The sequence below is a fragment of the Podarcis erhardii genome, assembly GCF_964252035.2.
Source record: "Podarcis erhardii genome assembly, chromosome: 2".
Taxonomy (NCBI): Eukaryota; Metazoa; Chordata; class Lepidosauria; order Squamata; family Lacertidae; genus Podarcis; species Podarcis erhardii.
In genome coordinates, this window is record NC_138498.1 from 39,214,468 (window position 1) to 39,239,783 (window position 25,316).

A 25,316-nucleotide genomic window follows, 5' to 3' on the forward strand; every position below is an offset into this window, starting at 1 on the left:
TGGTTTGTGGGATTCCGATGCAACAAATGAGCATCTCCAACTACCACACTCCAAAAGACTTTTATAAAAACCTAATTATTTGCCATTTATACTTTATTTCCTACTGTTTTTTGGCATCTTACCTCTGCTTCCTCTAGAGCCATCTGCATATCAGATTTCTCCACTTCTATCTGCTTCTTGGCCTTCTCAAGTTCATGGATAATTTTGCCACTTTGACTAATTTGTTCTGTAAGATCAGCTATTTCCTCTAGGAAGAATCAAACATACACACAGCTGATAAAGGGTGAAATGCCTCTAGAACTAGAAACACACACACACACGTGCAAAGAGCTGCTCTGCAAACAGAGGTGGTACTTGTGCCTTCTTCTGTCTGCTTCAGAGCAGTTCACAAAACTCCTTTTTTATGATGAAAGATATCCCAAATGCTCCCAAATATGATGCATGAGCCATCATAAATTCTTTCTTTCTTTTTTTTCTAACCTAGGAAATTCTGTCAGTTTTACCGGTGATTACCACCAGCTACCAGAGAAAGTTGGAACTGCTCACATGGACAAAAATGCATTGTGTGAAATTGAACCAACCAATTGCTGTTGTCAGTACTTGCTAAGGACATTTATGAGATTTGTGTGAGGCAGTCAATTCTGAAAACTGCCATTAGTGATATCAAGTTAGCATTGCCTTCTCATCACTGGACGAGAATGAGAATCTGCAGAGATATGGAAATTCTGAACGCTTTTAATTCTAATATTTTCTTAAAGTCCCAAAAGGCTTAAAGGCTAGAATGTGCTATGATCTGACAAAGAGCATATACACCTGCTTTAGTCTTCTCTTGATTTTTAGTCACAGTTCTGCACAAAGATGGACAGTTTCTGAATAAGTGCAGCAGTGATGAGGATATTTCTGCTTGTTGTACCACTGCTAAAGGCACAGAGAAAAGTCGGCAATCCTTGCATATTCCTGAGACCCTCTGCACTGTGAATTATCATTGCTAGAGTCAAAATAACCAACAAATAGAAAGAAGGCCAAAAAAGGAAACTTACGCTGTAGGTTCTTGTTTTCTCGCTTGATTGTTTCCAGCTGATCTAGTGTCTCCTCATAAGCATTCTTCATTTTGAAAAGTTCAGTGCTCAAGGAGCGTGACTCCTTTAAGGAACCTTCTAGCTCTGACTGGCTCTCTTCATACTTGGTCTTCCATTCTGCCAAAATCTTAACATCCATTGTGTTTGATTTAGTTAGTTGCCATTTTATTTGCCTATGATTTTTCTTTGCTAAACTAGCCTTCTCAGTAGCAGTTCTGGACATCACTGGGAAGAAGGCAGTGACAGTTTACAGGGGAGTTCTCTATCTTTATTTTCTGTGCCAGGGGAAATCCAAACAAAGTAACAGGAAGCCTTGGCCGATAAAATTATATGCTGCAGTTTCACCAGCCACCACTCTCTGTTCCCCAGCAATTTTCTGACAATCTTTTTCCCAAACACCCAATAGCACTCTTGATCTCAGAGCAGAAGGTCAGGGAACATCAATCATGGCAACATCAATATGTGACATGCATGTCCCAGGGCATGGTCAGAAAGCACGTGACACATCTACCTTGTTAAAGTTAAGCAGCAACTCTAGTTCATGCCTGGATGGAACAACTCCTAGGTACTCTATATGTGCTGCCTCAAGTTTCATGATAGAAGAAAGTTGGGATCTTAACACAACTGTGAAACAGCCATCACAAACCAATTCTCAATAGCAAAGTAGTCATACAGCCCAAAATCATGTCAAGCATGCTGGGCATAGGTACAAGGGTGATGCATCCCTGAATCAGGAAACCTGAATGGTTTCCCATTAATAAGACACACATTTGTAAGATCCTTCTGTCACAGAAGGCTATGGGTCACAGGCTATGGGCTCTGCATGGTGCCCTCATTCCTCAAATCTGGGCCAAATTGCTGGTGTCCCTCTGACATCAGAGAATGGGCTTAAATATTTCAGTATACCTGAAGGAGCGTTTCTACCCCCATCGTTTGGCCTGGACACTGAGGTCCAGTGCCAAGGGCCTTCTCGCGGTACCCTCACTACAAGAAGTAAAGTTACAGGGAACCAGGCAGAGGGCCTTCTCGGTAGTGGCTCCTGCCCTGTGGAACATCCTCCCATCAGATGTCAAAGGAATAAAAAACTATCTGACGTTTAGAAGACATCTGAAGGCAGCCCTGTTTAGGGAAGCTTTTTTTTAATGACTGATGTTTTAATGTATTTTTAATCTCCTGTTGGAAGCTGCCGAGAGTGGGCAGGGTATAAGTAATAAATTTACTATAGAGGAGAAACACACCTTGTCAAAATTCCTTTGCTTCTTATCCAGAGCAGCTGCTAGTGCATTTGCTCTCTCAACGTCCACCATCATGTCTTCCACTTCACATTGCAGCCTCTGCTTTGTTTTCTCCAGGGAAGCACACTTGGAATTCACAGCTTCAACTTGTTCTTCAGCTTCTTGAAGCCTCTGAGCAAGCTTTTTCCTTAAAGAAGTCAGATTGTAATGTTGATGCCCCTTTAACTACTAAGGTTGCCCTTAGTAGCACAGTATAGTTTACAGTATCTTAGCCACCTGCATGCTTGTTGAACTGATAGGCAAGTCCAAGTAAATTCATATTCTGAATCAGGTTATTATGCACTTTGGCAACATCATTAATTAAAATGTGAGTCCTCCTGGCATTTGGGTGGGGTGTCAGATTTTAATCAGAAATTTATGTTGTCAAATTCTAGTTTATTCTTTAATGTGACAGAATTAATTGGACTAAAATCCAGTCACATGGGTACTATCATCTCTAAATCCCAGCACTTTCATGAATTCCACCGTGCTGAAATATATTCTGAAGATCATAAATGTTTGTCCCTTCATCTAAGAATGAGGAACCAAGTGCCCAGTTTGTAGTGGTATCCCCACATGGATAGGTTACTGTTATGAACATAAAATGTGGTTGAATGTAATGTGTGAAAATGGCTTATTAGCATGCCACTTCTCACCCCCAACACTTACTTGGCCTCTTCCAGTTCCTCTGTGCGTTGAATGGCATCTGTCTCATATTTGGTTCTCCACTGGGCCACTTCACTGTTGGCTTTAGACAGGGCACGTTGGAGTTCACTCTTTGCTTCTTGTTCCTCTTCATATTGTTCACGGAGCAAGTCACAGTCATGGCGAGCAGATTGTAAGGCATGAGCCAGTGCATTCTTCGCCTAAGAACCGTAAACCATGCATCCATTTATAACTGAATTCATTCCATAGATTCTTACATTGGTGCTCTTGGAACAATGCCTGTGGTGTTTTGCATGTATAATCTCAGAGTAAAGCTATCCTGACAGAAGTCAGGATGAAGCAAGAGGCTACTTTATTCACACAAAACTCAAGCAGTTTACAGTACTGAAGAGACTTATGAGTGCCCAAGAAAGTATTCCAAGTCTTGAATTACTGTGAATTAATCATGTCGCCTGCAAGACCAGCAGACTCACTGCTGCAATATGTGGTAAAGGTAAAGGTAAAGGTAAAAGGACCCCTGACCATTAGGTCCAGTCATGGCTGACTCTGCGGTTGCGGCGCTCATCTCGCTTTATTTGCTGAGGGAGCCGGTGTACAGCTTCCGGGTCATGTGGCCAGCATGACTAAGTCGCTTCTGGTGAACCAGAGCAGTGCACGGAAATGCTGGAGTGAGTTAAAATATTTGTTTATGCCAGTAATACTTACACCTGAAATGTTTAGATTTTGTTTTTAAAGGTACCTTGGTATTCACAAATAGTGAGTTGGTATTTTGTTTGACAGATATGAGGAAAATTAAAAACTGGAGCACAATTCTGTACATATCTGCTAAGGAGTGAGTTCAATGAGTCTTGGACTGTAATCCAAACCCATTTTCTCCACCAAACTGAATGCCATTTACTACTCAGTAGTTGTATAGGATTGTGCTGTTATTCCCAGTGCATCTGTAGACCTAGCCTGATAGCATGAGATATAATTAATTCGCATGATGTAGTCATGGTTTCCGCTGAGTCCATAAGCAGATACATCCCCTCTCAACTTTTAGACATAGTTCCAATGACAGCTCATCATGGTACAGTTGTGTTGCATATTGGAAGGGTTGAGAACCTGCTGACAGATGTGTCCACTAAAGTGTTGGAAATTTAAATTAAATTCTTCCTATGTTAATGTATCCCTTTTAATGAATCAAGAGAAATGTTCCCCAGCAGTCTAGGCTTATGAATACCTTGGTCTCTTCCTCCAGGTGCCTCTTTAGTTCTTCTATTTGCTGAGTAAATGCTTGTTTGCTTCTGGACAGTTGGGATATTATGCTCTCCCTTTCCTCAAGTTGACGCGACAGTTCACCTGTGACCACAGAAGACAAATTCTTAATTTGCTAATAACAGTGATGTTCACTATAACCTTAGGTGTGATTCCATATCTCCCAGGCTTAATTCACAGTGTCAGCTCTATTAACCTTATGCCTTTAAGAATTATGCCTCCGCAACAATCTTTCTTTCACAGATCTGCTGGTCCAGAAGTAGCAGGGCATGAACCTTCCTAGAAAATACACACAGGTCCCACCATCCGCACTTAAAAATTATGCCCAAACCTTGCTATATGCACCACAGATTCACTTATCTAAACAGCTCACTTCCTTGGTTTTTTGTGTTTTGTTGGCTGTCAGCAGCCATTTTCAAGCAGAAACCACAGAGAGTGGTAAGCAAGACTGAATGAATCAGAGAGCAGGGGAAACAGGACAAATCAGGGAGCAGGAGAGATAGAACAAATCAGTTTTTCCCTCTGTCTCTTTTTTGCTGATGAGTTGCAGCCATTTCAGGAAGAAACCATGGAGGTGGGGAAGATATCAGACAATTCCCGTGTTAGAAATGTTTCCATAGGAAACAATGGAAATTGTGGACTTGTTATATATAGACACACCTAACAATTTCCAGGAAATGCATTGGGGTCGTAAAGCAGGACCTGCATGTACACTCCAACATAAAAGCCTAATCCCTATTATACTGGACTTGGGGTTTGCTGCTCAGTGATGCTTGAAATTCACTCTGAATTTGCTGGAGACAGTTTTGAATGCCTCTTTTTTAAAAAAGTTCAGTGCATCTTACAAAGCAGAAGTGTGCACAGCAGCTCCCATGGTGAGATGGTTGTGAGCGAAGTGTGGGTACAGCTCATTTCTCACTAAGGAGCAGCTTGCAAGTTGCACCAGAAGCACAAAATGAAGGAGTGCAAGTCATTTGTGTTCCCTCTTTTGTGCAACATACAAATGGCCACCAGGTGAACTCCCTTCTGCATTTTATTAGCCCAAATGTCCCAGGGCTCAGCCTGACATTCGCAATATGGATTCAGAGGTTTAGTCTAACATTTTGTTTTCTCTTCATCTGCCATTGCACCGGTTATTCAACTTCCCTTGTTACTTCAGCAACAAGCTAGACTAAAGTTCCAAAAATACTCTTTAAAAAATGAAAATCTACCTCCACACTCAACCACCAGATTATCACCTCAGTGCTCTGCCAGCAGAATACTTGAATTTAAACCCGTTTAGCCCCATGAAAGCCTGGTTTGTGCTTTTTATTGGTGCTTCTGAAAGCTAACCTCAGAAGCACAGACTAAAAATGTGTTGCAGGAACATGAGACATTGCATAGATTCCACAGAACATAAATAATAAAAACCGTTCACCTTGAAGCAAATGATGGAAAGAAAACCCTGGCCCTTGTTTGCATCTTGCATCCCCACTGTTTTCATCCTTACCTGACTCAGCCTGTAGACGGGCTTTCTGTGTTGTTAGATCAGTCACTGATCTCTGGTTTTCCTCAGATTTGGCCTTTAGTTCACTGAGCTGGTCCTCTAATGTACGACACATTTTCTCTAAATTAGCCTGTGGTAGTAAGAAGTGAAATGAAACAGGATACATCATGCAGTCAGTCATGTATGTGTGTTTACTGAGAAAGTGAAAAGGAAACACACACAAAAGGAAGAATTTATTGTGAACAAAGAAAAATACATCTCAAAAATGCTGAAATGGATGAATGTTTATTATTAAATTAGCCCAGTGAGTTTTGGTTCAAGTGCCTCCTTCTAGGGCTTATATGTTTCTGCCCCAAAATCATCTGCTTCAAGGACCTTGCTGGGCAAAAGATCACCTTTTCAGAATATTTGAGAAACATTTCTTATTTTTGTTCACAACTGAGAATGTACATTTTGTAGTCTGGACTGTGAAGAATTTGAAATTTACTTTCAAATACCTTAGACTTGGTAACGGACTCGAGATTGCTGGCCAGGTCATCAATCTCCATTTTGTACTCGCTCTTTTCCTTCTCCAACTTTTGTTTGACACGTTGCAGGTTATCGATTTGCTCCCCAAGCTCTGCTGTACTATCAGCATGCTTCTTGCGGAGAGTTGCTACTGTAGCTTCATGCTGCAGGGCAGATTCCTCCAGGTCACGCCTCATTTTCTGGAATTCTGCCTCCCGCTTCTTGTTAATTTCAATCTGGGCCGAAGTGGCCCCTCCAGCTTCTTCAAGCCTCTCGCTGATTTCCTCTAGTTCACGCGCCAATTCAGCCCGCTGCTTTTCTGCCTTCCCCCGAGTTGCCCTCTCAGACTCAATCTCCTCTTCCAGTTCCTCAATACGAGCCTACACAGGAGGAGGAGGAAGAAGTGGTTATGGTTACCAGTAGTTGATAATGAAGTTGTTGGTTATGTGAAGATGCTGCTTCACAAAGGTTCATAAATCAAAGAACGAGAGATAAGGAAAGGAGAGACCAGGAGCTCACAATCTAAAATCAACAGTGGAGAGATGGAAGATGCTAAGATAAATGTGAGAAAAAAAATGCAGTTACATGTACTTGGACAAAGCTGAAGTAGAGGTTAAGGCAAAGGCTTTGTAAAACGGGAGCATTTTGTAGGCGGGATTTGGAGAAAAAGAGACATTACATTTTCAGGGAGGAAATTCCAAGTAAAAGGGGCAGTGAGGAAAATGGGGGAAGCTGATGGAAGAGCAGGGCTGGCCTGCCCATAAAGCAAAGTGAAGCAGGCACCTCAGGCCAGGGGTGAGCAAACTTTTTCAGCAGGGGGCCGGTCCACTGTCCCTCAGACAATGTGGTGGGCCAGACTATATTTTGAAAAAAAAAATAATGAACGAATTCCCATGCCCCACAAATAACCCAGAGATGCATTTTTAAATAAAAGGACACATTCTACTCATGTAAAAACACATTGATTCCTGGACCGTCCGCGGGCCGGATTTAGAAGGTGACTGGGCCACATCCGGCCCCTGGGCCTTAGGTTGCCTACCCCTGCCTCAGGGGATGGAAGCCCTTGCAGCAGCGCCCCCACGGGTACCACACCTCCACTGCTGCTGGTATAGAAGTAATGCTGGCACTGGCGCCAATTTCCAGTGACATAGGAAAGGGGTGCTTCAGCAGGTGCAGTGCAGCGGCAAGGCAGCACTTCCTATTTCACCTCAAGGGGCACCTCAAGGGACACCCTTGTGCAAGGGATCAGGAGACTTTTGGCATCAAGGGTGAGAGAGTTGCAAGGAGCAAAGGACAAAACCAGGGATATATTGGGAAATATTAGCAGAAAGTCATGTTGGGGGTTGTACTGGTCATGGATGGAAATGAGAAGCATAGTGACATAGAAGAGCTGCTTCAGAGACACACATTTGAAAATAGATTGTAATGTAATGTAATGAGGCTGTTGAAAACAAACTATTCAAAACAACAACAATTGTCTTACAAGGAGGGCATGTTTCATTATATCATGTTTACGTATCAAAGATTATTTATAACCAAACATTTTAATTCTTGTTACCAAGTGAAAATGAGTTGGGATGCTAGAATGAAGAAAACAATTCATACCTGAAGTTCTTTGATTTTCTTCTGCAGCTGGATACCCAAAGTTTGCTCGTCTTCAATTTTGCTTTGCATTTGACTGTACTCAAAGTCTTTCCTATAAAGGAATTGAAGAGGCAGTTTAATTAAAAAGCTTCCCCATAAACATATTTTAATATGCAACTACAATTTACGATTTCCATACTTCTTCAGCTTTTCTTCTAGCTGCTGTTTATCATTTTCTAGATCCATTATGGATTCCTGGGCAAGTTTCAAGTCCCCTTCTAACTTTCTCTTAGCTCTTTCAAGATCCATGCGGATTTTCTTTTCCTGTTCCAAGGAACCTTCCAGCTGCAACGAAAGCTTAATGTTAGTGCCAGTCTCAGAGATTTTTATAGTGGGAAATTACTAATTCCTTGGGTTAAACTCAGTATTAACAAAGTATGAATTGAGTCCCTTTGCAGGGAATGGACATTTGCTAGCAGGAAAGTGAGCATTTCTTTATCTCCAACTAAGATGGGAGGCAAAAAAACCCCCAACACCCTTCAGAATCCTCCTTCCCCATTGTCACACAAATATCAGTACAAACTAAGGGTAGTGTTCCTTATCGACTATTGTTTTGCTAATGATGTGCTTCCAGAGGATCTCCTCTGAACTCAGAGACCTTTAAGCCAGTTTATTCAAGGGGAAACATGTATGTTAGCAGGAGAGCCCTGTGTCCTGTTATGGGTAATTTCCACTTGGGCACATTAACAGGCTCAAAAACAAACTTTGTTAACTTAGAGATGTTTCATTTTCATTTGTATACCACCTTTTTACATAGCTATAACTCAAGGCAGCTTATAACAATCCAGTCCAAAGCAAGTAAGTCATAATGAAAAAATATCATGCAAAGTTCAAGAATGACAGGGATTAGCTTTCTCACATCATCAACTTGCTGCTCCAGCTTGGTTTTCGCTTTAGTGAGAGTGTTAACTTTGTCTTCTTCAGCTTGTAGGTCATCAAGAGCTTGTTGATGGGCCTCTTGGAGGGCTTTCTTCTCCTTGGTTAATTTCACAATAGTTTCATCCAAAACTGCCATTTCTTCTGTTAGGTTCTTCACCTACAAAACGCAGCATAAGATTGTTGATGGTGTTGAGATCAGCTGAAATACTGATTAAGGACATACATTGTTAAACTAGGATCATTGTAAGCTTACTATTTATTTTGTCCTTAACTTGCTGTCTTTAATTGCAGAGGTCGAGGCACGAGATGGGAAGCCATTTTACATAAGAAATTAGCTATTTGTAACATGAGAGTGAAAAGTGTGACAATTTTTCAAAACTTTATATGGCAATTTAATATCTTGGCAGATAGAACGGGAAACGGCATTTTGAAGGCAATATTAAAGGTTACCTTGTTTTCAGTGGCATGCTTTTCTTTTTCCACCTTAGCCAGTGTTAACTCCAGGTCATCAATATCTTTCTTCAGTTCAGAGCACTCATCTTCCAGTTTCCTTTTCTTGGCTGTCAGCTCTGCATTCAGCTCTTCTTCATCCTCCGCTCGTTCAGTCAGCTCCTTGATTTTTGCCTCCAGCTGGATTTTGGTTTTGATCAGCTGGTCACACCTTTCCTCAGCATCTGCCAAACTTTCACTTTCCTTGTTAGAGAAAAGTGTATCATATGTATTATCATTCAACTCCATCAGGCAGTATAACCATATACCACTTTCTAAATTGCTCCCCCCTTTAAAGGCAGCTAAAAGCTTTGACTTCTCTCCATTTTATCTTCATAACTGGCATCCAAACCAATTCCAGGTCATCAAGGTGGCTTTAGACTTGTGTTTGTCAAATGACAGCCACACATGACATGCTGCTTTAAAAACTGGTAAGGGGAGGGAAGGTTTTCAAAGACCATTTCTGTTATGGCATGACGGATGTCTTCTGTTCCAGGGGATTGGAGAACAAACAAACAAAAAAACATCACACCAGCTGGACACAAATTCATAGAAATTCCTAAGCATGTCTTTGCATCTCAGCCCATTAGTGCGTATCTTTTTGCAAGATGGACCATTCAGATCCAACATCATAATCAGTTCCACCTTCCCACTATATTTACACCTTCTCTTCCATCTCTGTCTTTGAATTCAAGATTTGGTGGTCTCTCTCTCTCTCTCTCTCTCTCTCTCTCACACACACACACACACACACACACACACATATATATATTGCAAGTGACACTGTAGCATTAGTTCAAGATGGGATTATCTGTGGTGTACCTATATAGCCAAAAAGGAAATGCAATACAAAAGAAGACGGGAGGAGTTTTGTGGTGCCAGTGTGACCTCTAAGACTGTATGCTGTTTAATGTCTCTTGTTTACTGAGAATAATTCATGGTGGGTTGCTGTGTGTGTGTGTGTGTGTGTGTGTGTGTGAGAGAGAGAGAGAGAGAGAGAGAGAGAGAGAGTATAAAGGCTATGTTTGTAAGCTTTTTCAACTGCTTTTGTTACCATTTGACTTTAACTGGCTGTTCTTCAAACTTAGCATAAGTAACTGTTCTGGCTGAAGGAAGGAAGGATCTGAAAAGGATCCAGCCAGTAGGCAACCTAGCTGTAGCAAGTTTTCCTGCAATAACTGATGGAAGGTCAATTCCCTTCTCAATTACAGCAAAGGTGACTGGTCATCTGCTGCCCAGGGTGCCAGGTGCAAACAAAGGAAGGACCAGCCAAATGCAAGATTGACAGCAATAGGAAGGAGCGTGACACGAGGCAAAACAGCCCCATAACGGAAAAAGGCAGCTCATGAACAGCCTGAGATGGATGTGAAGGGCAGCAGGGTAAGTAGCGGCATGTCAGAGTACAGATCTTACTGGGAGCTTGCTGTGAAGCAGCTGACGCAAGCTAGAGATCTCAACTGGGAACAGCTGACTGATGGGGAGAGGGGAAAGCCTGATGAGATAGTGATAATTTAATAATTTGCTTAGAGCACCACATTTCCTAAAACTGACCATGAGGAGATATTTGTGAATTACTCACAGACTGCACTTGAAGCTGCAAGTCATTTTTCTCCTGCAGCAAAGAGACCATTTTCTCTTCCAGTTCCTTCCTTTTGGCTTCAGATTTAGCAAGTTCTTCTTTGGTTTTTTTAAACTCTTCTTTCATATTGGCAAATTCTTTCTCTGCCTCTGCACTCTTCAGCAGTGGCTTAATCTTGAAAAACAGCTTCATCCATGGCCAGTGTTTGACGTTCATGAACGAGCGAATGTTGTACTGGATGGTGAAGATAGCTTCCCTGTGATGGAACCAATTCACAGAGTTACTCATTGCGGAAAGTTAGTTTTCCTAAGCAAAGCTCGGGAGCTCCTTAATGAGGCTTCAACTGCAAAATTTCAAGAGGCTCACCTGCAAATAATTAAATGAATATGCAACTACTTGACGATTTATTTCCCTTAACTCAGGGGTGGGGAAACCTTTTAAGCCCAGCGGCTACATTCCCTTCTGGGACCACATGCCAGAGGGTGGATGGGGCCAGAGGCAAAACTAGATAGAGCAGGGACATCCAGCTCCCAATAGATTGCAGTCTACTCACAGTATAAAAAAAACTGGCAGTGATCTACCTATTTTCATTGGATGAAACACAGCTGTTGAGCTTTTTTGGGAATGCCAAAGTTGTGGAGCTTTTTGGGGGGGAGCCAGAGTTTTTGAGCTTTGTTTTTAGGAAGACAAAGTTGTGGAGCTTTCTTTTCTTTTTTTTTGGGGGGGGAGATCACTGAGGGGCCAAAGATCCTCCAGGATCTACCAGAAACACCCTGTCATCTACCAGCAGATCACGATCTACCTGTTGGACATGCCTGAGATAGAGCAATAAAATTTTACAATTGCGCAGTAGGCTAGTTTCTCCATTCACACCCTGTTCTCCATCCAGGAAAGCAAATTGAAGTTCAAGGGCACATTCCAGGCAGGCAAAAACACTCAGAAGGATGCAGAGGCGGCCCAGTGATGAGTGGAGAGGGTCAGATAAGCCTGAGGTTGCCCACTTGAGCAAAATAGTGTGCATCACCCCTCTTCCGAAAAATCTGATTTAGCACCTACAGTTAACAGAATTTCAAGAGACCTGTAGCAGATATCTTTTGGTGCAAGCCCAACCATATCTACTCAAAAGTAAGTCCATTGGTGCTTTCTGCCAGGTAAGTGAGGTTGGGATTGCAGCTTAAGCAATTAGTTTCAGTTTGCCAGCATTTCTATGTATAAAAGAAGAGGTGAGGTCTGCTCCTATAGCCCAAGGAGATTTTAGCAGCATGATAGGGTTACATAGGCACAATACAGAGGGGGGCAGGAGAAGTGGAAATTTTAAGGAGTGTTTCAAAAATATTATTTGTAGGGTATCTTTCCTCTAATACTTCTGGGGAATCAAGGTAAGGGGGGGAGGCCCTGCATCTAGTAAAGTGAAGCTCCCTGGTGTAAACCTGGGGGAAGCGTTATACCTTCTTTCCACCATTTTTTGGTATTCTGTTCTCATGAGGTACCCTCTGCACATAGCTTGTGTGCGAGTGATGAGCAATGCTAGACGTTCGTCTCTCATCTCTTCCAAAAGGCCCAGCAACCCAGCCTTGAAAAACACCTAAAAAGAGAAGGCAAAGTATAGTCGCTGCCAAAGTAGAGCCACTGCTTGTACTCTTCTCAGCACAGAGAAGTGCTTACTTTGGTGTGTCCAAATTTGTACTGGGTGTGATCAATATCAATAGATCCCAGCAGTTTCTCACAGGCTTTCTTGCTGTCCATAAACTGGCCCTCTGGGATAGCACTAGCATTCAGAACGCGGTATCTGTCCATTTAAACACAAACAGGTTTTAGCGCTGTAAACAGTGGAGAAGGAAGAAGCTCTTTCCCACTAGCAAACACTTCTAAACAGCTTAGGTAGCTGCCCATAAATAGGCAGCAAGATTGTGGTTAGTTTGAGGAGGCTATGATACTTTTTATCCAAATATTTATTTGTATTGTACAAAATCCTAAAGGGAAGTTCCCCAGGCGAAAACAGTGAGGGCAGGGCAGCATTAAAAAGCATATTTTCTGCAAAAAAATCCCATTGAATCTAAATTATAGTATAGAAAGTGATGCTCAAGCAGGCACAGGTGTCATTGTTATCCAGAATTCTAGACAGTGTTTTCCTAACAAATTGCCTCAATGCAAATTAGGAAGATCACAATAAATGTAGCTGAGACCTTTGTTTAAAATCCCCATATAAGATTCTGTTTGGAAATCCCTTCCTGCAGATTCGAATGCCTTCAAGCACTCCGTTACACCGTAGCTGGTGCAGAACAAGCCTGTGATCCATTGCACCTGTGGAAGAGAAAACCTAAATAGCAGCTTTCCCTGATACTCGACTGAACTCCTGCTGGAAATTGATGTCAGATTGTCTTAGTTACCTGGAGTTTTAGTTTCATTGGGGATGATGCAGCGCACAAAATGTGGGTGAGTTGTCCGCAAGTTGGTCATCAGTTTGTTCAAATTTTCCTGTAATTTGGAAATTTATATTAAATGCTGTTAAAATTTTATTATTCTGATAAAAGGAGCCATATTATATTTATTTACAAATGTTCTTCTTCTTCCACATACCCTAAAATAAAATTGAAATGTGTAGGCTAATAAGGTCTGCTCCCCCAAAATGGAAATAAGATTAACTTATTTGTTACATTTCTAAACCTTTTTATATACAAGCTTAATACCCATAAGCACACCTTTAATATTGTTTATTTTATCATTTCTAATTATTATACTTTCTGATCCCTTTGTAATTTAAGTAGATGACGATCACATGAAAAAAGCAAAATTATTGGGGTGTGTTGTTGTTGTTTTTTAAAATGTACCCACCTCAGATGCATGATCCAGTTTAGTCCAGCATTCAGTTTCCAACAAAGGATCAAAGTCAAATGCATCACTGGGTGATATATGCTCTTAGACACATCTATAAGCCGTCTACCATTTGAGCTAATGGCACCACATATACAAACTACTGACTATCCAATTAATGAGATTTGCTTCCACAAAAATATATTTATTGCAGCGGGGCACCTGTCTTTCTGAGGATGCCTGCAAGCCTTACCCTGAAAAGTGCAGAAACAGTTTGGAAGGAAGACCCCTTCTTCTTGGCAGCTTTCTTCTTAGTAGCACCACCACTTTCAGCTGCAAAGCAAGACGTAAGTACAATTGGCGATATTTCTGGTCAGCCATTCTGGCCATCCTTCTAACCATGGTCAGTGCAAGAGGTCACGCAGTTTTAAGCCAAATATAATAGATCAGGGTGGCCCAAATTTTCATACCAAGTGGGCCAAAAGACACGGAACCCACAGTTCACACACTACCTTGTTACAGAGGTGGGGTGGGGAGTGAGGCCAAAATTTGACACACCCCCCCAAGTCCTTACAGTGCCTTCCCAAAGCTGGCTAAGTGAGGCGCCAGGCTTTGGGGAGGAGGCTTTGGCTTGGTTCTAGAACCCTCACACCGCCTGCCCAAAGCTAGGAAAGCACTAACTAGGCTTTGGGAAGGAGGAGGAGGACTCTAGGACCCTGTCAGAACCCTCGCACCTTCTGCCCAAAGTCCAGCACCTTGCTTAGCCAGCTTTGGGAAAGCAGCATGAGAACTGGGGGGGGGGGGTGTGCATCAAATGTTGCCAGAAAAGGCCTTGAGGGCCATGTGTTGGACCACTCTGTAATAGATGAAGATAACATACCATCCTCTATGGTAGCAAAGGCAGCATAAAGATTGGCCAGAATCTTAATGGATGATTTCTGATAGAGTCCCACAACAGTTTCATTCAAAGGGTCTTTGTTCTTCTCCAGCCAGCCAGCGATATTGTAATCCACAATCCCTGCATAGTGGACCAAGGAGAAGTGGGCCTCAGGCTTGCCTTTGACAGGCTTAGGTTTCTGGAAATTAGCAGATTTCCCAAGATGCTGGTCATAGAGCTTGTTCTTGAAAGAAGTGTCAGTTGCCTTAGGAAACATGCACTCCTCTTCCAGGATGGAGAAAATGCCCATTGGCTAAATGGAAAAACAAACAAGTTTTATTTCAAATATATATTTCTATGAAGTGGATATTTATTTACAAGGCAACAGGGGTGGATCTACTATGAAACTAATGAAGCATAAGCTTCAGGGGCCCTAATCCCGGAGGGGTCCCAGAAGTGACGTTGTTCCACATTGCTTTGAAAAAATTGGGTCTAGTAGATCCAATTTCAGTCACATGACTCAAACGGATTAATTTTTTGCTGTATGCATTTCAACAATTCCAAAGTTTGAGAATCAGTAGCATAGATGTTGTAAAGGTGAAGTGTCACAGTACAGCAATTTTAAGCAAAATCTGAGATGTAGTAGTGTGTGTGTGTGTGGTGTGATCTGTCATGGAACAACCCCACTGAAGAAGATAACAGTGGTTACCCAGACCTTGTTGCTGGTCGTGAAGGGGTCCCAATAACAGTTCAACTTTCAAGGCCTCAAAAATCAAGGTCTGCCACTGCAAGACAATATGGCAAATGTACCTTCTCAATAAGCTCAATGCAGGCAGCCAAGTCCATTCCAAAGTCTATGAAAGTCCATTCAATCCCCTCCTTCTTGTATTCTTCTTGTTCCAGCACAAACATGTGATGGTTGAAAAACTGTTGCAGTTTCTCATTGGTGAAGTTGATGCAGAGCTGCTCCAGGCTGTTGAACTAACAACAGAATATATGATGTTAATATGATGGCTTTGGCTTCAAAGGTACACAGGTAAGCAGTTTTTAGAATTAATTCTTCACAATTTTTAGAGAAAAGAAGGAGGCTATGCAGAAGGGAATAGTGGAATATTTTCTTAATTAATGGTACCTCTTTGAGGTTAGGGAGGAACTTGTCCCTCTCCAAAAGGGAAGAGAAGCTGTGAGCATGGGGAAATTATTCTTCCCCTTCCCCAGCTCCCCATATCACCCATTACAACCATGCTCTGGGACAGAGTGCACAAGGCAAAATACATTTATATAAATATTTATAAGCCGACTTTCTGGAACAAGTTCAGCCTAGGCAGTTAATTTGGCTTTTACAAGAGAGGCAAGAAGTTACAATGGGTCCACATACCTCAAAGATTTCAAAGCCTGCAATATCTAAGACCCCAATGAAGTGTTGCCTGGACAGCTTTGTATCCAGCTGTTGGTTGATGCGAAGTACCATCCAGAAAAATAGCTTTTCATAGACAGATTTGGAAAGGGCATTGACAGCATGATGCACCTGCAGGCAACAGTCCAGACAATTAGCGGCCAGTACATAGTTAAACAGTGTTGCTGAAACAAGTTACTGCACAAGTTAGAGCTCAATTGGTATAGCATAAAATGGTTAATCTCAGGATTGTGGGTTTGAGCCCCATGTTGGGCAAAATATTCCTGCATTGCAGGGAGTTGGACTAGAAGACCCTAGGATATGGAATGACCCAGGAATAATAGTGTTCGCTAGCTAAGATGGAAACTGAATGATCCCAGCTCAGAAACCCACCACAAGAGGTGAGTAGTTTAAATATCTGGTCTTTCTGCTTCAAACTTCTCCTTCCAAGTTGGGTTGGGGAATACAAGTTGCTTTACCACAGGGCTTCCTGAAAGAAGATGATGATGTTACTGGGTGTCATGTAGATGTTGTCTCATCTCACCAGAAATTCCTCTCTATCTATCCCAAACCATTGCAAATGCCCTATGGATTCCCTGCTGGTGTGACCTTTTCTGAATAGTGCTCCAGTGGCATTAATCTAGCTGGGATGGATGTTACCAGAAGAAAACAGATTTCCCCCCCAAACTTGTAAATCCTTACTAAGCAGCATACTGAAAGGAAGAAATGTACCTTGCCTCAGTAAGAGCCCCTCACATAAGCTAATACATGTTTTTGATCTGATCCATGGCCTCACCTGGTCCACTGTTTGACCTTTGGTCACATATTCATTTCCCACTTTCACTCGGGGAAAGCATAGGGCTTTCAGTAAATCTGAAGAATTCAGGCCCATCAGATAAGCTGCTTTGTCAGCCTCTACAAAACAACATATGAGAAGCAAATATGGATGGAACTCTTTCAGGACAGCCAGAAAGCAATAATTATTTGAGAATGGGATAGTCACAATTAACGTTGTAGCTGCCATTGTAATTTACTCATTAAAATTATGACAGGGAGAGTGATTCAGATTAATTGCCAAAAGCTGAGGAAAAACTGTATATAATCTCTTTTAATGTGAAATCTTTCCAGGGATGCTTTGCACATCTCACATGAAAATTCTCCACCCACCACCATGAGATCTGGAAACTGGCTTTTTTTAATGGTGTATGCCAGAGATCTGTTACCTTCACTGCCATCTGGCTCTGCCTGCTCCTCTCGTGGTTTCTGCTTAAACTTCATGTTCCCATAATGCATAACTGCCCCAGTTAGTTTATAGATTCCAACTCTCTCTTCAGCAGTGAAGCCCAGGATGTCTATAGCCGTCTGTAAGATAGTTCATGCAGCAATTAGCTGAAATTCTTACTCAGTATTTATATTAGTAGCAGCACTTATACTTACATCTGTAGCTATTAGTTCCTCTTGGTCATCTATGCTTTGTACTGAAATCTCCCCTTGGCTTATAAATGGGTAGTCATAAGGGTTTGTTGTAATGAGAAGCATTTCTGAAATGAAATTAGAAGAGTCTGATAATCGCCACATAACATCTTAGATTAAGATACAGAAGGAGAGTAAATGGTTCTGAGCAATTCTCTCTCTCCCTCTCCCCACCCAGTTCTGTGTAGCTCTGGTTGAGCAACTAGCATAAGATCCTCTTTTGCTTTACCAGATAATCTGAGACATTCAGGAAGGAAATAAATGAGAATTCTGCTTACCAATAAGTTCAGGCTTCTTATTGGAGAGAATCTGGTAGAAAATATGGTAACTTCTCTCAGCCTTCAGCTGAAAAGTTACTCTTGATTTTTCCAGCAGATCTGCAACAAAGATTCACATTTAATGTTTGTATACCCGGTTTAATATTTGACTGGCTGTGTTCCAATCAGGATGCTTACAGGTCTCAATATCTGCAGAGGCCAGCTTTCCAGTGGCACCAAAATGAATCCGAATGAATTTGCCCTGCAAAGTACAGAGGAAAAAAGTCATAACAGAGATCCAGGTCCTTTCAGAAAACACAGCTACCAGGTATGATCTATTATGGATTTTTCATTTTAACATTTTTGCTTGTTTGTTTATTGGAATTGCTCCTTGTGTTTCTGGATGGGAGGGGCATTGATTTCTGTGTTAAGTTTCTATTTTTAATGTAAGGTGTTAGTTGCTTTGGTGGCTCAGTTGAAAAACCAAAAGATGAGATACACCATATTGGCCTGAATATAAGCCACACTTTTTTTTCCAAATTCCGACCGTGAAAAGTTAAAGTGTGGCTTAAATTCACAACCTTACAAAAATTGGCTTTTATAATATCGCTGTAGGATTTTCTTCTACATTTGCCATTTATGGGTGAGAGTGCCTGCGGAATTTTAAGGGAGTGTTTTATATTTGGGTATTGTCTTCTTCTTTTTTTCCCTTCGGATTTTAAAGGTGCGGCTTATTTGCTGGTGCGGATTATATTCGGGCCAGTATGGTAACTGTTTCAATAAACAAATGATTTCTGTAGACAGGGCCAGTCCTCTTAGTAGGCGGAGTGAAGCAGCTGCTTCAGGTAGCAAATGTTGAGGACTGATGCTAGAGGTGTTGAAGGACAAATCTGTGTGTGCTGTACAGCCTGTCCTGTGCCTCCTAAGCTAGTCTGCTAACCTCAAGTACATTAGAAAATGCTGTTCTACTGCTAGAGCTGAATCCCAGCTTTTGGCTATTTGCATTTATTGATGTGCACAGCTCAGCTTCCTTCTCTGAAATGCATCAATTTGCAAGCTGCTTTCTTAAAATGAGATAAGTTTAGAAGACATGAAAAGATGCTACTGAAGCACTTCAAAGTCTTGGTACTGATGTACAACTTATCAAAGACAAACAAGAATTTGAAATCTTTACGTAAAACTGATATGTGAATTGCCTCTTAATTTCTCAGCAACTACAAAGCAAGCCACATCTCTTCAGCGGGACTTCCTCCAGGGCAACACCTTCATAATCAGTCCCAGGATGTGAAATGCAAACACAATAATGAGAGAGCTGATATTATTGGCTAAAAAATTGATAATGACTTTTAGATCCTGCAATGTATGCAACACTCACAAAGCGAGAGGAATTGTCGTTCCTGACAGTCTTGGCATTTCCAAAGGCCTCCAATAGGGGATTGGCACTGATGATCTGATCTTCAAGTGTCCCCTATAAAAGGAAAGGAAAAGAAATATTTGAAAAGTGAATAATAAAGCAATGGAAGCATCAGCTATTGAATGTACATGGATAAATACACAAGACTTTGGGCACAATGCTGTGCTCACAATGCTATATTCTACAGCTAAGTGTTAACTTTCCACATTAGTTTTCATGAAAAACTACCCCTTAACTTGTTACACTCTCCAATTTGACCAAGTCTTAATTAGATCCTTAAGTCTGATTAACGTGAAGAATGCCTGGGTCATGAATGGACCTTGAGTCATAATTATGTTCATTTTAGGACAAGTGATTGGTCTTGGGTATTCAGATACAGGTGATGTGTTCATTATTCCCTGAACCAAGCAGGGATCTGAAAGTGACTCAAGGGTTCAAGTGAGAAGGTGTCTGTTGCATGCATCCTTATAGCTACTGTATGATCCCTTCTCAGTTTGTTTGGTTTTTTTTTTCGAAGTTTGACTCTGAATTGCTCTGGTAGGGGAGGAAGGGAATGAAGAAATGAAAGAATGGAAAAGGGAGGAAAAGAAAGGAAGAGAGACAGGAGACAGGAAACTGTAAGAAACTAATGGTGAATTAAGAAACAGTTTGTGGCCACGCCTTTCATACTACATCCTTGTTCCCTGGAACAAGATACAAAAGTGTGGCTAGAACAGCAGGAAATTCTCTGTGCATCTCAACTAGAACCATTCCTGTGTGAGGAATGATTTGTCCTTTCTACTACCTGGACAGCTGTCCATGGTACTGTGTTGCTTAGCCTTAGAGGCACCCTTAGATTAGTGGCTGGATATAGCCACATTCCACAACCCGTTTCGGGCAGAGGAAGATAGGTAATGCAAAAAAAGAAAAAGAACAAAGAACAACATACTCTTCAACCACTTCCCTTTCTCAGCAGTTGCCGTGAAAATTATTGAGATGCTGTATGCTACATAGCTTTTTATTGTAACAGCTCTGGAAGCAAGCGTCATAAGGGCGTCACAGAATGAATTAATTATTGCTTAGAAATCAACAGCCCTTATTTTAAAGAAAAAGCATGGTTAAAAAAATCTTCATGAGGCTATCCAATGTGGATCCAGTAAGTGAAGTCTCAGGGCTTGGTGGATTGTGATACTTTGGCTGTAAGCCCCATTATTTCTTAACTGATGAAGGAAATTCTATAGACCTGATCACTTAACAGAACAGAGTACAGTTGTACCTTGGTTTTTGAACAGCCTAGTTCTCGAATGTTTTGGCTCCCAAACGCCGCAGACCTGGAAGTGACTATTCCGGTTTGCAAACTAATTTTGGAAGCCGAACGTCCAACGGGGCTTCCAATTGGCTGCAGGAGCTTTCTGCAGCCAATCAGAAGCCGCACTTTGGTTTCCGAATGTTTTGGAAGTCGAACGGACTTCCGGAACAGATTCCAAGGTATGACTGTATAACCAGTCAGGAAGTTGTTCAGAGTCTATGGTTCTTCAGCAGTGCCTTTTGTATGCTTACAACCACAGGTTTATTTGCACTAATGCCAGCCCATCTTGTCCTACCTTCATCTTGGACTGAGATTCCTTTTTCTTAGCTCCTTCTCCAGTAGCTGCAATTGTTGCAAAATACTGGATGACACGCTTGGTGTTGACAGTCTTTCCAGCACCAGATTCTCCACTGTCATGATAAAAGCAAGCAAGCATCATGTAAAGAAAAATGGAGGACCATTACTTATGTTATAATTGTACTTTGCCAATAAGAAGTAGGACAAACCCAAAGCATCTGCTTACGTGATCAGGATAGACTGGTTTTCGCGATCTGCCAAAAGGAAAGAGAGAAGCATGCTCATTATGCTGTAGAGGCATATGCTGAGTTATAGGTTCAACCACTGGATTAATTTCCCTCAAATCTGGGCATGTGATAAAGGTTTACTAAGCCTGCTGATATCATGATTGTTCCACCAATTCCGTTCTGCTTATAACACCTTATTCCCCTTCCAGTTGTGAAGTATACGTACCAGTTAGCATGAACTGATAGGCGTTGTCAGAGATGGAGAAGATGTGGGGAGGCACTTCTGTGCGCTTTTTGCCCCGATAGCCAGCCACCACTTCTGGATTGTATACAGGCAGCCATTTGTATGGATTAACAGTGACACAGAAGAGGCCCGAGTAGGTCTGCATGAAAACCAATAAAAATACTGTTAGACTCTGTCCCTTTGGGGATTCCTTTCTGTGGACCAGGATAGCACCACTTACATAAATCATCCAGGAGCTGTAGCGATCTTTGAGGTTATACAAAACAGCAGGTTCATGCAGATGCGTCAGCATTGCCATGTCCTCAATTCTGTCAAACTTAGGTGGGTTCATAGAATACACGTCATCTGGCTTGACCGTCAGAGTCTGAAATGCAAAGAAGGAAGGACTTTCGATGAAGAATGGCTATGCCACAATGTAAGTTTGCAATACAAATGAAATTATTTCAGTAGTGATGGCATATATTTAGGACCCAAACTATTTTGCGATTTTTTTAAATAATTGTAAGTTTTAAAAACTTTTTAATGTTGTGTTTTAAATTATTGTAACCCACCCTGGGATCTTGGGGTGAAATGTAGGATGGTGATGATGATGATGATGATGATGATGATGATGATACCACCACCTATCTTCAGGAAAGACCGGAAACTCTTTGTGTAAAAATTAATATACCTATTATAGAGATGTTTTCAGTAGCTCATCCCAGCAGTTTAAATGCTTTGCAAATTTTGTCCCAATTATGATCAGAACAATTCAGTTGGAAAATCTTAGTGCATGCTTATTGAAAAGGAGGACTCCACACCCCACCTCAAATCTTCTAAGACACTCACCCTGCCATCATCTGTGTCCACGGTAGTTTTGCCACCTTCAGTGCCCTTGATTTTCCCTTTGGCATATTCCTCCTTTGGATCAGCCACAAAGCAATAGGTCTTGGCATCAAAGGGTTGGTTCTGAGCCTCTATTCGCTCCTTCTCAGATTTTCGGAGAAAAGGGGCAGCCACCCCAAAAACCTCCATTTCTGCATCACTGCTCATTGCTGCAGCTAAACATGAGACAGGAGGGTCAGTCCTTATTCTGTGGAAGTCTAGGAAACTTGAACTAGAGACATCATGTTCAGACAATACCAGACATGGTCCCTATTCCTAAATCTAATAGAGTGTGCAGCAGCGTGAATGATCCCTTTTGTAAGCAGAACAGAAGGTCCAGCTATTCCCACAAACTTCCATTTTCTCTGTAATCCTGACATTATGTACTACTCCAGGGGTATACAATGTACAGGCAGGGACCGGGGTTACATCCCAGACCGCCGCCCCCCCATGTCAGTGGGCCCATGTAAGACCGCATTGCACCACCCTGTTCTGCTCCCACCCCGTTCCAACCCATTTTGTGACATTTTTGTGATGTCTTTGGGTCACTTTCAGATTTGGGCCAATGTACATGGACAAGTTTAAAACAGTCATTGCCTTTAGTGCCACCCAGGTGTTATTGGACTCCAGTTCCCATCAGCTCAAGCCAGTGGTGATGATGGGAGTTGAAGTCCAAAAACACCTGAAATATGTGGCATTGGATAGCTCACACTAAATTCTGGGCACACTCTCCCTTCAGTTTTCTATAATCCAATCGTTATGTCTCCTGAAAGATCACTAGCTTACTTATGTCTACCTATTTGCCCTTAATATGCTTCTTACGTTGCTTTATTTTTATCTGCAACTGTCTAAGAACTTTGTTAAAGGGCAAAATATCAATACCAAGGAGAATTAAGAATGAATATAAGTAAATTGCCATTTTGAAGCAAATAACAATAGTGAGGATAGTTTAGCATCCATGAAATAGTTGCACAAATACAAAATCTGGAATCTAGAAAAGAATGCAGCACCTTGCAATTGATTATTTTTTTAAGTTTCAAAAGGAAGCATAATAATTTGAAAGAAATAATGAAATACAGAAGTAATTATCACAATTGCATCCTGCCCTGTGATAATTTTGACAGAAAACAGAAATTATGCAAAACAATTGCATGTAACATAGCCTGATTTGTATATTCGAGTCAAATTAGTTACTTTGGTATAGAATTGTTATTATTATAATTCTGTGAATGGTCTATCTGGTGCAGAAAAAAATCAGTTGTTTACATTACCTTTGGTAGGATCACCCCCCTTTTTGGTAGGATCACCCACCCAAAGAGACCAAATGTGGCTTGCTTGCTTGCTTGAGTGCTTTTAAATCTAGGCATCTAACATATGTTGCTTGTCATAGCAAGGCCTGAGATGGGTGGGTGGTTTTTTTTTTAGTTCTACACATTCCTTAAGCATAGTTCTTTGGTGAGGAAGCACCTCTGTTGTGCCTCCTACTTTCCAAGTTACATTTTATTCGCTCAGAACATGGGATGAGATGAACAAGTAAGATGGTAACAGGAACTCCTGGGCAGGGGGAAAACTTGGTTTACTCCCACTTGCAGCGTTCCTGCACTCAGTGTAAATGGAAGCCCCCTTTTCTTTCATCAGGTTGTGTGTGTGTTGCTGTTGAATGTCCCTGTGTACTGGGAAAGGGGAGGAAGGAGAGAAGGGGGTAGTGGCTGTGAAAATATAATATTACTTGAGATATGAAGTGGCACCTGTGCTTAGCGGAACGTTGATTGAATTCTGCAGTCTCTGTGTTGAGTGGATGGGAAGTAGCATGTGTCTGCATGTGCTGTGAGTGAGAAACAAAGAACCTTCAACCATCTGCTGCAGGCAGTTTCAGGGATGGAGCTGCTGCTTCTGATGATGAGAGATTAGGGATCTCACTTGGGAAAGAGATCATATTAAACGTCTTCCGGAGGAGTAGCCATGTTCCTCTATTGCAGTGAAAACAACGGAGTGTTGTGGCTGCTTAAAAGACTAACACATTTATTGGCGATAAGCTTTCAAAGATTACAGTCTACTTCATCAGAGGTGTGAAGTGTTCTCCTTAGTTATAGGGAGGTGGTTTGTGGGGAGGATTGTAAAGGCGAGGTCAGAGAGAAATGAAATGCAGAAAAAGTATAGATAGTGACAATTACATACTTAGCAATGGTAATTCACATAATAGTTCACAATGACACAGACATCCTGGCAATGGTAAGCCAGTGAACACATAAAAACCTAAACATTATTTATTTCGCTTTCATCCACAAGTGATAACATTCAAGTGCCTGATGTATTGTAATTCAGGGACTTGCCTATTTGTAAAATGCAGGTGGGCATTGTTGGCAGATGATGACACATATCACATTAGCAGATGTGGAGGCGAATGAACCCCTGAAGTTGTGAGTGACATTATTAGGTCCTGTGATAGTGTTTCCAGAGTAGATATGCAGAGCGCGATAGAATCATAGAATTGTAAAGCTGGAAGGGACTACGAGAGTCCTCTAGTCCGTCCCCCTACAATGCAAGAATCTTCTACCCGATGTGGGGCTCGAACCCATGATTAAGAGGCAGCCCTGTTTAGGGAAGTTTTTACAATGTGTAACATTGTAATGTATTTTTAATCTTTATTGGAAGCTGCCCAGAGTGGCTGGGGAAATCCAGCCAGATGGGCGGGGTACAAATAATAAATTATTATTACAGTATTATTATTATTATTTATTATTATCATGCTGTACCAGCTGAGCTACCCAAGGCATCTGGATCTGCCAGAGGGGCTGCTTCCTATCTTTTTTGTATGGGCTATTGTTGCTGCTAAGTAGCTGTTTTTGGTAGGGGTGCTATCTGAATGTCAGTATATAGACCTACCACCTAAGGCCTGTGAGAGAATGAGGGTACATTTCAGCCTTCCAAGACACTCTGTAAAAGTTCTTAAACTAGTCATCCTAGAACAAAATACCTTCAAAGGGAGAGTGTGAAACCAATGAATTACAATTTATCAACATTTTCATTTGGAAAGATCCAACATTAGTCATGCTAGGAGTAGTTCCATTGACTTCTGTGGGTCTACTCTGAATGTGACAAACATTGACTGTCACCTGTGAACTGAACTGAGACAAAGGATTTTTTTTTTAGCACAATACATGTGTTAATTGGCTCACCGATGTCAGGGTCATTAAGAACTATTATTTATCTGATGCCCTTTTAAATGTGTGGTAGGAGGGGGGATTATTGATTTGGTTTTGTTCTTATTTTCATTATGCATTTTGTGTTTTTTATAATGTAAT

General features: G+C 41.5%; 1 protein-coding gene and 1 long non-coding RNA gene across 3 annotated transcripts in view; one reads left to right on the forward strand and one right to left on the reverse strand.

Annotated features, from left to right (window-relative positions):
* LOC309335720 overlaps positions 1-25,316 on the forward strand; it is a 164,164-nt gene that overhangs the window by 135,066 nt on the left and 3,782 nt on the right. The window contains exons 9-14 of one of the 2 annotated variants that reach the window (XR_014153658.1): positions 10,493-10,661; positions 13,098-13,296; positions 13,889-14,021; positions 15,455-15,587; positions 16,243-16,348; positions 17,878-18,005. This is a non-coding gene — a long non-coding RNA (uncharacterized lncRNA). The remainder of the gene's footprint in view (positions 1-10,492; positions 10,662-13,097; positions 13,297-13,888; positions 14,022-15,454; positions 15,588-16,242; positions 16,349-17,877; positions 18,006-25,316) is intronic. The other variant, XR_014153659.1, reaches the window with a different exon arrangement.
* Positions 1-25,316, reverse strand: part of LOC309335558 (myosin-3) — a 35,726-nt gene that overhangs the window by 9,807 nt on the left and 603 nt on the right. Inside the window, exons 2-32 of the mRNA XM_081850643.1 lie at positions 21,976-22,187; positions 21,368-21,511; positions 21,130-21,286; positions 20,903-20,930; positions 20,675-20,789; positions 19,053-19,145; positions 17,876-17,939; positions 17,699-17,797; positions 17,385-17,488; positions 17,171-17,309; positions 16,744-16,862; positions 15,930-16,079; positions 15,362-15,532; positions 14,555-14,864; positions 13,928-14,007; positions 13,251-13,338; positions 13,047-13,164; positions 12,526-12,649; positions 12,309-12,445; positions 10,861-11,116; positions 9,243-9,485; positions 8,773-8,949; positions 8,053-8,198; positions 7,875-7,965; positions 6,260-6,649; positions 5,766-5,892; positions 4,242-4,360; positions 3,023-3,219; positions 2,318-2,501; positions 1,041-1,206; positions 123-247 (exon numbers count right to left, since the gene is read on the reverse strand). Of these exons, the coding sequence (XP_081706769.1) occupies positions 123-247; positions 1,041-1,206; positions 2,318-2,501; positions 3,023-3,219; positions 4,242-4,360; positions 5,766-5,892; positions 6,260-6,649; positions 7,875-7,965; positions 8,053-8,198; positions 8,773-8,949; positions 9,243-9,485; positions 10,861-11,116; positions 12,309-12,445; positions 12,526-12,649; positions 13,047-13,164; positions 13,251-13,338; positions 13,928-14,007; positions 14,555-14,864; positions 15,362-15,532; positions 15,930-16,079; positions 16,744-16,862; positions 17,171-17,309; positions 17,385-17,488; positions 17,699-17,797; positions 17,876-17,939; positions 19,053-19,145; positions 20,675-20,789; positions 20,903-20,930; positions 21,130-21,286; positions 21,368-21,511; positions 21,976-22,179 (4,665 nt within the window). The 5' untranslated portion in view covers positions 22,180-22,187. The remainder of the gene's footprint in view (positions 1-122; positions 248-1,040; positions 1,207-2,317; positions 2,502-3,022; positions 3,220-4,241; positions 4,361-5,765; positions 5,893-6,259; positions 6,650-7,874; positions 7,966-8,052; positions 8,199-8,772; positions 8,950-9,242; positions 9,486-10,860; positions 11,117-12,308; positions 12,446-12,525; positions 12,650-13,046; positions 13,165-13,250; positions 13,339-13,927; positions 14,008-14,554; positions 14,865-15,361; positions 15,533-15,929; positions 16,080-16,743; positions 16,863-17,170; positions 17,310-17,384; positions 17,489-17,698; positions 17,798-17,875; positions 17,940-19,052; positions 19,146-20,674; positions 20,790-20,902; positions 20,931-21,129; positions 21,287-21,367; positions 21,512-21,975; positions 22,188-25,316) is intronic.